Source organism: Oncorhynchus keta, chromosome 31, assembly GCF_023373465.1.
Source record: "Oncorhynchus keta strain PuntledgeMale-10-30-2019 chromosome 31, Oket_V2, whole genome shotgun sequence".
Taxonomy (NCBI): Eukaryota; Metazoa; Chordata; class Actinopteri; order Salmoniformes; family Salmonidae; genus Oncorhynchus; species Oncorhynchus keta.
In genome coordinates, this window is record NC_068451.1 from 17,483,657 (window position 1) to 17,497,229 (window position 13,573).

General features: G+C 42.1%; 1 protein-coding gene across 2 annotated transcripts; it reads left to right on the forward strand.

The window, feature by feature from the left end:
- The first annotated feature begins 2,440 nt into the window (after window positions 1–2,440).
- Window positions 2,441–11,881, forward strand: LOC118364571 (antizyme inhibitor 1-like). Of its 2 annotated transcripts, none has more exons than XM_052489792.1 (12): window positions 2,441–2,608; window positions 4,727–4,849; window positions 6,221–6,476; window positions 6,932–7,105; window positions 7,470–7,642; window positions 7,771–7,905; window positions 8,730–8,811; window positions 8,933–9,007; window positions 9,261–9,423; window positions 9,566–9,681; window positions 10,339–10,553; window positions 10,841–11,881. In XM_052489792.1, the coding sequence occupies exons 3-12, from the start codon at window positions 6,375–6,377 to the stop codon at window positions 10,953–10,955; spliced, it is 1,350 nt and encodes a 449-aa protein (XP_052345752.1). In that variant the 5' UTR covers window positions 2,441–2,608; window positions 4,727–4,849; window positions 6,221–6,374; the 3' UTR covers window positions 10,956–11,881. The 2 variants fall into 2 exon arrangements, with proteins under 2 accessions (XP_052345752.1, XP_052345751.1); XM_052489791.1 differs by lacking the exon at window positions 2,441–2,608 and adding an exon at window positions 3,752–3,972.
- Window positions 11,882–13,573: the final 1,692 nt, after the last annotated feature.

Consider the following 13,573-nt stretch of genomic DNA (forward strand, 5'->3'; position numbering starts at 1 on the left):
TCTCTGATACTAGTGTTACAAGGTCAACATTTCCAAGGCTCGAGTCCAGAATCAGACTCATTGACTTCAGGAAAATGTTAGAGAGACTTGAGAAGAGAGGAATACTGGAGTGCTTTTACAGTTTCCTTTTCAAGGTGTCTATTCAGAGTTGTAACCTGTAAAACACTTTTTATATATAGAATAAAATAGAATAGAATATTGGTATTTTATAGTAAATTAGCAGAATGCAGTAGCTTTTATTTACTATTATTTACTGGATTTACACAGTTTGTATTTGACCCTTCTCAAAATTCAGCTCAGAGAAAAGGTCTGTGTAGAGGTAGTTTTACTTATCAACATTCTTTGGCAAATGTGTAAGGCTGAAACACCATGGTGTAACTCACAGCATTAGAAACAAGTACTAGATCAAGACCCATTGTATAATGCAGGGACTAATGATTGACTATATTCATTTGGATTTAGCCATTTCAACCTCCCCATACGTCTTCTACACAACAAAGAATGGAGGGATTCACTTGAACTATCAAAGGCCATGCAATTAGACAACCACTGTGATACCAGTTATTCAATGAAGAATTGAGTTTTCCACTAGGTTCACTAGTCTTGTGATGTTGTGCTTTGTTGCAGCATAACATAACACTATCTGAGAACTGTGAGGAATACCTTAATTTGTCCTCAAATGTAACTATTATATTTTTGTTGAAGGTGTAGTGATTTGTAAAGGCAAATAGGATGGATACTAATTAGCACAAATAGGTTTCCCTTTTATAGGAACAATAACAATAACATACATTGGTTATTGATTATTTTAAGTTCCACCGTGATTTATTATCACAATCCATAGAGTCCTCTGATAAAAGAACATGGAGCTTTCATCGTGTGTAAAATATGTGGTGTTTGCTCATGCAACAGTAATTGTGTTCATATCATCTGGCTGTTGGTCATACTAAATAACTCTGTGTGTATAATGTAGGCTTTAGTGGGGTGATATTTTGATGTAATCTGGCCCTGTTTGCAGATGAGAATTCCAGTTGCACAATGCAAGCCACTGGAGTGTTTTCACTCACTGTGGGCGGTAAACACTACGACAGCAAGTGTGCTCAGTGTCCCGGGCTATTATGATCACAACAATGGAAATCAAACATTATGTTTTTCTGGAAGCCACTTTAGATGCTATGTGTGATTATGATTAGACTCAATGCATACCCTCATCTACAGTCTTGGAGAACAGACACAAAGCTCGGAACAGATTCTTTTGTGTTGTGGTCCATAGGATAAACTTTCGCTCTCAAGTCTTGACAATTGGCCAAGAAACATTTATGTTTGAGCAAAACAAACAGAACCATTGTGTATTTTTTCCCTTACCAATACACATAGCTCATCTGACATTATGAGTTCACACTCCTCTAACCACCGTCTATCTAAGAAAAACAGGCCACGTGTGGGTTTGGACTTTGCACATAAGCTATGTACCGGTGGCTATTCATAGGAGCTAAGTGCATGTCCTAAGCTTACTCCATCATTATATAATAAGGAATTTAAATCATATTTGGTCCTTTGCAGCTAAATACAAAGTGATCAGGGCCAATTGAAAATCATACGGGACCAATAATAGTCTCATAATTGTTCTTAGATATAAAGAAATTATGTACATTATTACAGTTTGAATTGCAATGTAATGTTTGAATTGTAATGCATAAAGAGACATAGTTATCCATATATTTCATTTCAATGTTCATTGTTCCCGCCCTGGATGCCTCCAATTTTGACCAAAGGAACATGTACTGCTGAAAATGGACATTGGCCACAAAACAAGACAGCTGATATGGATTCCTGTAAGACAGTTGTATGAAAATAAGAAAGGGTACAATAACAGTAGCCTGTTTTTATATATTCTAAATATAATATTTTAAAAAACAGTTCCCAGAATATACAATTTCATGAAGTGCTATTTTCATTCTCACATGCACTTAGCCTATCAACCACTTGTGAAACCCTGTATGTGTGGTATGCTGGTGGTGTCTAAGCCTTAGGAGCCATGACTAACTTCTAAAGGTGATCATGGTCCATACCACAATGTAAATGAATACAATCTCTGTACGCAGAGAGCAGCATAGGTTTGTGGCTGCAGGAGAAGCAAGTGGATGGCTGTTCAGACAGATCCCTGAGGACTACACTCACTAATTACTCTATGAATCCCATTGTCTGTAAATAAATAGAAAATACATCACAACAAAATGTAACATTACCTACATAACCAAGTTATCATTGAGACAACAGTCAACAGGTAGATAAAAAAAACTGTCAAATTAGTCAATTTAATTTTTCCAATTTGGAATAGACCTCCTTCTCCACCAATAGGCAAGAAGGGTGGCGTGTAAATTCATCTGTGGGAAATATACTCCTTTGCGTCTTCAGAGGGAAGCAAAACTTCACAAACTCTCGGCAGACAAGGCTGAGGTTGTTAAAACACCTGCAATCTAATTTCACACTGTTGAACTTCAAGCATGTGTTGCCAGAATACAAGAGAGGAGTACCAGTGACAATTTGTGGACAACATTTACATTTATCGCGGTGCCATGGGAAAAAGCATGCAGACGTAACCAAGGTAACTATACTATCTGATTGAGACATTACATTCTCAGAACCGTAGTAGTCTATTCTGGCAATAATTTAATATAGTATAAAATCATATAAATAATATAATATTAAAGGGGAAATCTGCATTTCAAACAATAACAATCCCCCTATCCCGCCACTGTTTTGGTAAATAGCTGAGAAATGGGGCTGGAGAAATCAAATTCATAGACAGAGCTATAGATGAAATATATGGTCCGACCATATAAAATGACTTTTGAGGCTTTACAGTGTTTGTTTACAAAACATGTGGTAAACAAGCTTATATTTCGGGTTATGATAGGGTACGGCAGTTGAACTAAGCTCATGAGACATTTATGAGTTATCTTTCAATAATCGATGGGTAGAGATCGTTCATTTAAAAGTACACTTTTTTTAATGTAGCAATCGCAGATTGCTCATTTCAACTGCTTATCCTTAATAAATACTAATGATAAATAATGAGTTTTATTCAACATAATTCTCAGCATATCAATAGCATAGGTATAATTGCATATATTATCACAAAAACTAGATATCACACATGAAGAGAATAAAATAATGCTTAGAAATAAAATACAAGCCAAACTATTTAGCTATTATCACTCTCATTTGCTTTGACAGCTCGAAAACCCCGCCCATCTGACGTTATTTTCCGCTCCCCTTTCTTTCCAAAGATTTTTATAACCAAACCAAGATAGACCACAGCGTGTCGTTTCCAATAGGAACAAATGAGTCCTAGTGGGCAGAACAAGCAAGGAGGTGGGCAGAGCCAAGCACGAGCTTTAGCAATATCCTATTTTCCTGTTCTAGCTACATCTGCATATTTCCGTTAGGGAACTCCTACTGTATGAAGTGCGCGTGTGCAATAACTCAATTCGCCGTTGCACTCCTTATAAGCAACGCGATTTTTAAAAACTTTTACAAAGGGAAAAGTCTACCAAACTTAGTCCACTCTGTTCAAAACAGATTCTACTGTTGGGAACAGAACTGTATTGAGATCAAATGTTTAATCGATGAGAAAATTAGCAGAATTTAGGCCCAAATCCATCTCCATCCATCTTCTTGCTGGCCACTGCATATTTGGTAGTCAGTGGAAACGCCAAGCGAATGCTTCACATTTATACATCCGGTGAAATATCTGTCTCATTGTTCTATCTGTGTTTCTTTCTCTCTGTCGACTTCGGCAGTTTTGCTCGCTGCGTAGCTACGAAAAGGTTCGATTTAGCTTCAAATCTCGATCTGCACCTCCGCTTTGATGGCATTTTTTCTTTCCTATAGTGCCCCCGCCACTCTTTGAAAATTCCACCTAAAAGGAAAAAACGATCCACCCCAAATATTGGGTTTTATTCTCACGTAAGTACCTTCTAGCTACCTAGCTTGCTTGCTAACTGGCTAGGTAAGTTGCTAACGTTAACTGTTTAAGGAGGGAAATTAGCTAGCGTTAGCCGCAGATAGCTACGAAAGGTAATGAACGAACTAGCTAACGACTGACTGTCATTTTTGTCGTCATTCATCCAAGTTATTTAGCTAGCTATTTTAGTTTATTATATATTATCATAGCTGTGCTGGCTATATAATTAACATTAGCTACGATTACTTTGAAAACGTTATCGGGTTGTTTCTAGCTAACTAAGTGAATCCCTTGACGCCATATAACTAGCATTCGCAATCTTATTTAAAGCCATTTATCACACAGGGTTAGCTAATGTTCGCCTGCTGAGTTGGCATGTAATATAAGTTAACTGGCTAGCTATGGACTGTTTGTTTTGACATTTTAGTGTTGTTATTTTGAAAACCACAGTAGTACAATCAATAGCTATTTAGTTAAGGTTGGAACTTCGTTAACAAGATTTAGCATATTCGACAACATAAGGTACAACGTGGCACTTGAATTCATTCAAAACTGAGAAATTATTTAGGATTATGAAAACCATAACAACCTAAAAAAAATCACACCTGTTATAGCTGTGAAAACCACAAGTCCCTAACGATCAATTAACCTATGTCTTGCTTTCCCATTCAATATTTTTTTTGATCTCATCTAATCCTCTGAGCCAGCTTTGCCTCTCTTTCCTCTTGACTCAACTGTATCTTGTCTTCTGTGCAGGTGTACAATTACTACCCAGAGGGCTTAGGGGCGGCTCTCCGCCGAGAGCCGTTCGACTTCAACGCCGAGCCACCTTGGGATCCTAGCTGATAGTGGGGGAGCTCCATCTCCTAACTCGTCCATGTGAGTAGACATCAGGTCGAGTAGGAGGAGTAATGATCTCTGTTCAGTTTAGCCTCTTAGATCATAATAATTATAAAACACTATGGACAGGGGGACCTTGATCCTAGATCAGCACCCCTACTCTGAGACTCTTTGTGAATATGAGTCCAAGTCACGCTGACACCATAATAACCCAAACATGTCCTTGTGGTGACTGTTGAAATAACAATAGCATAGTGTTGTGCTACTTTTATCTGATGCTCTCTGTCCCTGTTTTTACTGGTGACTGGTTAGATCCAGTAACAGAGAGGAGGGGCCACTCAGCTATGAGTCATAGTTGAAACACAATGTTTCCTGTCTTCACCTGTAACCTAAATGTTATGATTTCTTTGTTTATGTCATGTTGTAAGCCTACTGTTTTGTAATGTGCTTTTATTTCCTCCCAAGTCTTTACCCTAATGAAGTTGGTGGTCTGTAGAGTTAAGCATTTTTCAGTCACACACACATTTTTGTCCATTAACCAAAACGAGACCATCATTTGTGACCTTTGATCTTTTGTGTTAATTGTAGTGGGTTGTTGTAAGTGTTTTCAGACTGCTGAGATGTTGTTTTAGTCATGCCACGGCTGTCCTGTTTCTTAGAGCCATTCCAGCTTGCTATCATGAAGCTGTCTCTGTGTTTTTGAACTACCAATACAAGGCTCCCAGCCACAGAACAGAGACTGGTATACACAGCACCCTTATGATCACAATAGTCCAACCTGGCTGTGCGACACTGCACCCCTCTGATCACAGACCGTGTTCTGGTCCAATCCAGCCATCAGACATTGCAGTCTGTGAGGCCAACCAACCAGACATTGTGTCACTGCAAACACCCAGGCCCACAGAGCCAAGCCCACAATGCTCTACTGACTGACGTATTATGTAACATTATTGAATGCAGTAATCTGACATCCCATGCCGCTGGTATTGTACCCAGATAATGCCATCAAAAGAAACCTTAATGGGTCACTGCCAGTGGGATTAATCCTAATTGTCAGGAGTAATTGATGGTTAGGTAAACAAACTCCATGCCCAGAGGTCTTGTTTTCACAGTGGCTGTCCAGACACCCAGACTTTCCCATACGCAGCCCCATAACGTGATTTCCACCTCGACCTCTGATTGGCTGCCCTCACAACTATCTTGGTTCACAGCCGGTTCACAAACCATCCTAAAGGCTTAACTGGTCAAACTCAGTGTAACATGTAGACCAACTGCTTTAGCCTTTTTCTGTCAAATAATTCCTTTTTTCTTTCCCTCCATTTTTGTAATGATTAGATGGAACTCATTTTCCCCATCCACTTCAATAGTTAGGGCTATATTTCACGCTGCCTCTCTTCCTGTGTTTTCCAGTTTGCTGCATACTATCAAGGACCCCAGGGGCTCAGAGAGAGACCACTTCACCCAGGGGCTCAGAGAGAGACCACTTCACACAGAGGATTAGAGAGAGACCACTTCACACAGGCATAATTCTTTATGACTGGCAGATTAGCAGACAGCAGTTGAGATGAAGGGACTAGCTGACGAACCAAACTACTCCGTCGCCCTGCTGGAGGGAGCAACGGCCCTCAGCGATGTGGTTGAGAATCACATTTATGAACAAACACTGGTAAGTACTGTGAAGAGACATTCTCTGTACATTAAAATACTTGCACATTTTGAAGTCTTGCTACTTTATAGCATATTGAAGTTGTGCAATTGGAAATGAGATTAGTTGATTGCCTAATCTGGAAATAGATTGATAAATTCTAGCAATCACCACATAAATACATTGATTGAGGATGTGACAAAGTACAGTGCTGCTGTGTAAAACTGTGTGCCAGTCTCGCCCCACTTGGTTGAAGTGGCAAGTTAATGAGTCATTAACGCTGACCACACTCTGTATGCTTTCAATTCACACCAGTGGAAAAATGAGGTTGCAGATCGCTCTTATGTAATTGTATGGTGTTTGATGAGAGACAGTAAGAATAATCAGTCATGGTGTACTTGACAGATTCAGGTGAATGACGTCATAGCATGCCAGACAGCCAGTAAACCTGTCGTGTCATGTTTTTCCTCCCTCAGGCTGAGAAGAATGCGTTCTTCGTGGCAGACTTGGGGGTCCTTATGAGGCAACATGTTCGCTGGCGAACCCACATGCCCCAGATGCGTCCCTTCTACGCTGTCCAAGCCAACAGCAGCCTGGCTGTCATTGAGATCCTAGCTGCTCTCGGCACTGGCTTCATCTGCACCAACAAGGTGCCCGCAGCGCTCTCTCCCACTACTACTATTATAACACTGTATAACAAACAACCTGTCCAGATCAAATTGCATTTTAGTGTAGACTAACTTACTGGTCCTTTTCCACAGCTTTAGATGTTTTTCAATTAAATACATTTTTATAGATTCTTGGCTTACATCAGTTGCAGCTTCTCACAGCTCTGATTACCATCATTTTGTTGGGCCAATTACTGCTTTATAACGGCTTCATAAGTCGACTGGCCTCTACTCACAGAAAATAGGAAGGATCGCCATCTAGTGGAGAAATGTCTCTCTGCAACAGCGCATTGCTCCTTCACAACTTAGAGCTGTAATATCAACGTTGATGTTTGTGTCTTTTCAGTATGAGTTGGAGCTTGTGCAGGGCTATGGCGTTCCCTCTGAAGACATTGTCTACAGCGGTGTGTGTAAACAGCTCTCCCAGATCAAGTATGCCGCTAAGAACGGCATCGACTTCCTGGTGTGTGACAACGAGGCCGAGCTACGCAAGATCGCTCGCTGCCATCCCTGTGCCAAGTAGGTGTCCATGTAACTGTTATTAGACCGTTATTTTTAAAGTCTATATTTCATACTCTACAATACAACTACAATGGGTATGAATATGAAATACCTAAAAACGCTCATCTCCCTCCATCTCTGCTCAGACTGCTGCTGCAGGTGGCCACAGAGGCTTCCAGCGAGGGTGATGAGATGGGCATGGCGTTTGGCTCCAAGCTGAAGGACTGCAGACACCTGCTGGAGAGTGCCAAAGAGCAGGGCCTGCAGGTGGTGGGGGTCAGGTGAGTCCTTCTGCAATGCCAACCTTCCTCTCTAGTCAGAGTTCATTATTTTATTCTAGGTTTCTCTCTTTTTATTGTCTTTTAATTAAGTGCTAATAAATTAAACTGTATGCTAACAGCAGAATTGTATTGAAAATATTTTATTGTATCATTGGGGATTGACCATTGGACAATTCAGCAGTATTTTTTGTTTGCCTGAAGAATATGGTCACTTGCCCGAAAATGTGAAAATATTTCTTAACACCCAAATTGCCGTAACTTGTCGGTCACGTAACAATAGGGAGGAAGTAGAGAGATCTGTTTTACGGGCCTGCTACATTGGACGTATAACTTCCGCAAATTGTAAGACACTCTTATTAATTTCAACAGAAACCTGGGTGTAAGCATGTCGGCTCCCCAAGAGGTTTGCGCTGATCTACGTTCTGGTTCTATTTTCAAGATTTCAACATGTAACTCACAGCCGAGATCAATAGGCCATGGTGGCTGGCGCTCTGACCACACGTTAAACTTCCAGTTAATCAGGTCAGAATCTCCAGTGTAGCCCAGATGCTTGGCTACTGGAATTCTTTTTTTTAATTTTTTTAAATCACCTGCCTAATGAAGCTGCTGTATATTTTCCGTCTTTCACTTAAACAATGGAGATGAACCAGACAATCAGTTGTAGGTTTACTGGAGTTTTTAGCAGTTTTGTTGTTTCACTTTTTTTCTCACTTTGGGTGACCTCCAAGCACGCTCAACTTGCCCGACTGCTCAGTTTCCGTTCCTCAGTCAATCCCTGATTTATATGGTATTCTCATGACATCATCATTATCCCCATGATGCAGGTTCCACATTCCCAGCTCCTGTGACGACCCTCAGGCCTACAGCCATGCAGTGTCTGACGCTCGCTGTGTCTTTGACATGGGGGTGAGTTAGCTAGTGCTTACGTTATGGGACTTTGAATGTGCATAATGTGTGAAGGAGACAGCCATAAATATTCACCACCCTGCTGTTATATTTTGAAGTTTTCTTTTAATGTTGTTTTCAGGAGGATATTGGCTTCAGTATGACAATCCTGGATATTGGAGGTGGATTCAACGGCTCAGAGACTCAGCTGAAACAGGTCATTATTGTATGATAGTTAGCTCATTACATAATACTGATTTAGATGGTTTACTTCAGCTGAATTAATACGTGACTCAGTCAGTCAAAGGTCACAAACCACTTCACCCTCTTTCTGGTGTCAGGCCTGTACTAGTAATGCGTTTTTCAAAGGAAAGCCTTCACCCAGCTTATCTTTGAATTTGAACAAACACACTCTATAGAATGCCTGTTAGGCTGAAGGTGCTGACTGTTTTTTTCCCCTCTGGTAACAGATTAACAGTGCAGTCAGGCCGTTGTTGGACCTGTACTTCCCTGCATCGTCTGGCGTCTCCATCATGGCAGAGCCTGGCTGTTACTACGTGTCCTCCTCCTTCACCCTGGCTGTCAACATCATCGCTAAGGAAGTAGGCGCCCGGGATCTTCATGGCAATCTCGGTTAGTGGCAGTACCTTCTCAATACCTAGCATATGAAGCTGGTCAAAATCAGTAATCGTGGTTCGGCAGACCTAGATGCTCCAGCAGACCACCTTTTCTACTATTGTGTCTCATGACTCTTGTCTGCCATACCTCTTTACAGATGAACCATCTCCCAACGATGAGCCAGAGTTCCTGTACTACATGAACGATGGGGTGTACGGCTCGTTCACTAGCAAGCTAGCAGACAATGTGATTCCAGCTCCGGCTCTGCCCAAGGTGCGTTTTGGCTTCAGGGCTTAGTAAACTACATTTACCAAGCTATGCGTCCTCCGAAACACAACCCAACCAAGCCGCACAGCGCGCATCCAACCCGGAAGCCAGCCGCACCAATGTATCGGAGAAAACACTGTGCACCTGGCGACCTGGTTAGCGTGCACTGCGCCTGCCCCGCCACAGGAGTCGCTAGTGCGCAATGAGACAAGGATATCCCTACCGGCCAAACCCTCCCTAACCCGGACGCCGCCAATTGTGTGCCATGAGCCTCCCGGTCGCGACAGAGCCTGGGCTCGAACCCAGAGTCTCCGATGGCACAGTTACCATTGCCCTAGACCACTGCGCCACCCGTGAAGTCCTAACAAACTACATTTTAAATAAACAAAAAATGACTAGTGAAATGCATGAAATTGACAACGATTCTGCATTTTAGTGATTTTTGCATCACCAAGCAAAGTTAAGTTTAATTAAATTTCCTATCTCAAGCACCCTGGAGTGAATATCACCAAGCAAAGTTAAGTTTAATTAAATTTCCTATCTCAAGCACCCTGGAGTGAATATTAGGCTGCATCCCAAATGGAAACCCTATTCCCTATTTACTCATAAGCATGGCCCATAAGTCTCTCTAAATGACTCTCTCTGTGTCCCTGGATGTCCCAGAGTGGTGTGTCTGAGGAACCGGTGTTTGCCAGCAGTCTGTGGGGTCCGTCGGGTGATGAGCTGGACCAGGTGGTGGATCAGTGTCTGCTGCCAGAGCTCAGTGTGGGAGACTGGCTGATCTTCAACAACGCTGGGGCCTATAGCCTGGGCCCTCCGTCCACTTTCACAGATTCACCCAGACCCCCTGTCTACTACACCATCTCTACTGGAGACTGGTAAGTGACAGATGAATGTCAGACTGGCACTGTCACTGTTTGAAATGGGGAGCTGTTGAGGATTTAATTTGATTTATTGTTTGAGGTGAGTTTCCCCCATTTAATGTATGTAAAGTGCTTTCACCACCTGGAAAAGTGTTATTAATATTTATTTGGGACCTACTGATTTTTATTTTAACAGTTGTGTGCTGCCATCAACCTTTTGCTGCTGTTGTTTTTCTATATTGTTTTGGTAGTCCTTTGAAGATAATTATTTTCAACAAGTTTTGTTATTTTGTTGTTGACAGGTTTGAGATGCAGGATGCTGGTATCACCCAGGGCCTCAGCATGAAGAACTTTTCTCTGGTTCCCTACTTCCTCCACTCCAGCCAATCAGACGAAGCCCTGTCGGTCCCAGCTTAGGCTAGCTGAACCAATCCCATGTCTCTGCTGTGCTGATCTCACCTGGTCAACATTCCAATGGGAGGAAAAGACTGAATGGTGCTTGCTGGCTAAAAGCTTTTTATTATTCATTTCATAAGGAATTGAGCTTTTGGGGGGGGTGACAAGCCCTATACAGTATGTTGTTGGCTCTCTCAAGGAATAGCACAGGTGTTCCTTCCTTTCCACATTCAGTAAAATAGTATGCAACAAAATGGATGAGTCTGTAGGGATGGAACTCCCACCTGTGTGGGTATCCCATGCGGTTACAGTTTACATACAGTAAATACATACAATGGAATTTAAAAGTTAATATTTGAAACATGTATTATATTGCCTATATGTCTCCTTTTGCCAGTCTTGTAAATTCAATTGTCTACCTACTCAAAGTGGAGCAGTTAACAAAACCTGATGTTTTAAAGCCATTTTTGGATGCTTTGCTAAAACATATTTATGTCTATTTATGGTTTTGTTTATCTTTTTTTTTTTTGTGCTATGAATATCTGGTCCCCTGGCACTTATGATCAGTCAGTATTTAAAAGGCGGCCAATGATGCATCCCCCTATTCCCTATTTAGTGCAATACTTTTGACCAGATCCCTATCTAGGGAATAGTGTCATTTGGGATGCATATAACAGTGCAGTGCCTCAGATGAAGGGGAACTCTATTTGATTCAAGCAATATGAGTACAGAATATCATTCACTTAACATCTCGTTGATAGGGAGCTTGTGCTCACACTAAATATAAACCGTCTTGAGACTATTATCATAATGCAACATTGATGTTTCATTTGTTTTTTTAAATCCCTCTTCCTTACAAGTCTCTGTGGAAAGAATTGTCCAACATCTGTGAATTGGTCTCCAGTTTTGTCTAAAGTAAATTAATATAAAAGCTCTCTGAATCATAATGTGTATATGTTGTTCTTGCTGGTAAAATGTGAATTTTCACCCACCGCTTATTAACAGCACTGTAACATACTCAGTGGACAGTATATTAGGTACACTCATCTAGTACTGGGTCGGACCTCTTTTGCCTCCAGAACAGCCTGAATTCTTTGGGTCATGGACACATTGATCAATTTGTATCAAAATAAAATGTTATTGGTCACATACATTTAGCAGACATTATTGCAGGTGTAGCGAAATGCTTGTGTTCCTAGCTCCAACAGTGTAGTAGTATCTAACAATACACACATGTAAAAGAATGGAATGAAGAAATATATAAATATTAGCTCAAGCAATGTCGGAGTGGCATTGACAAAAATACGGTAGAATAGAATACAGTATATACATAAGATAAGTAAAGCAGTATGTAAACATTAAAGTGACGAGTGTTCCATTCTTAAAGTGGCAGCAGCCTCTAAGGCTGATAGCCATGAGATCGCTGTCTCTCGGCCCCAGCTTATATGCACCTGTGCTGACTTCGCCTTCATGATGATAGCAGGGTGAACAGGCCGTGGCTTAGGTGGTTGATGTTATTGATGATCTTTTTGGCCTTCCTGTGACATCGGGTGCTGTTGGTGTCCTGGGGGGCAGGTAGTTTGCCCTCGGTGATGCATTGGGCAGACTGCACCTCCCTCTGGAGAGCCCTGCGGTTGCGGGCGTAGCAATTGCCATACCAGGCGGTGATACAGCCTGACAGGATACTCTCAATTGTGCATCTGTAAAAGTTTGAGGGTTTTAGGAGCCAAGCCAAATTTCTTCAGCCTCCTGAGGTTGAAGAGGTGCTGTTGCGCCTTCTTCACCGCATTGTCTGTGGGTGGACCATTTCAGATCGACAGTGATGAGTACGCCTGGGAACTCTCCACTGCGGTCCCGTTGGTGTGGATAGGGGCGTGCTCCCTCTGCTGTTTCCTGAAGTCCATAATCAGCTCCTTGGTTTTGATGAGGTGAGAGGTTATTTTCCTGGCACCACTCTCCCAGGGCCCTCACCTCCCTTTAGGCTGTCTTGTCATTGTTGGTAATCAGGCCTACTAATGTTATCATCTGCAAACTTTATTGAGTTGGAGGCGTGCGTGGCCACGCAGTCATTGGTGAACAGGGAGTACAGGAGGGGGCTGAGCACGCAACCTTGTGGGGCCCCTGTGTTGAGGATCAGCGAAGTGGAGGTTGTTGTTTCCTATCTTCACCACCTGGGGGCGGCCCGTCAGGAAGTCCAGGACCCAGTTGCAAAGGGCGGGGTTCAGACCCCAGGGCCCCGAGCTTAATTATGAGCTTGGAGGGTACTATGGTGTTGAATGCTGAGCTATAGTCACTGAACAGCATTCTTACATAGGTATTCCTCTTGTGCAGATGGGATAGTGAAGTGCGATGGCATCGTCTGTGGATCTATTGGAACGGTAAGAAAATTGAAGTGGGTCTTGGTGTAAGGTAGAAGTGATATGATCCTTAACTAGCCTCTCAAAGCACTTCATGGAACAACGGTGGACATCTTGAAGCAAGTGGGGACAGCAGACAGGTATCGGGAGAGATTGAATATGTCTGTAAACACTCCAGTCAGCTGGTCTGCACATGCTCTGAGGACATGGCTAGGGATGCCGTCTGGGCCTGCAGCCTTGCGAGGGTTAACATGATTAAATGTCTTACTCACGTCAGCAACG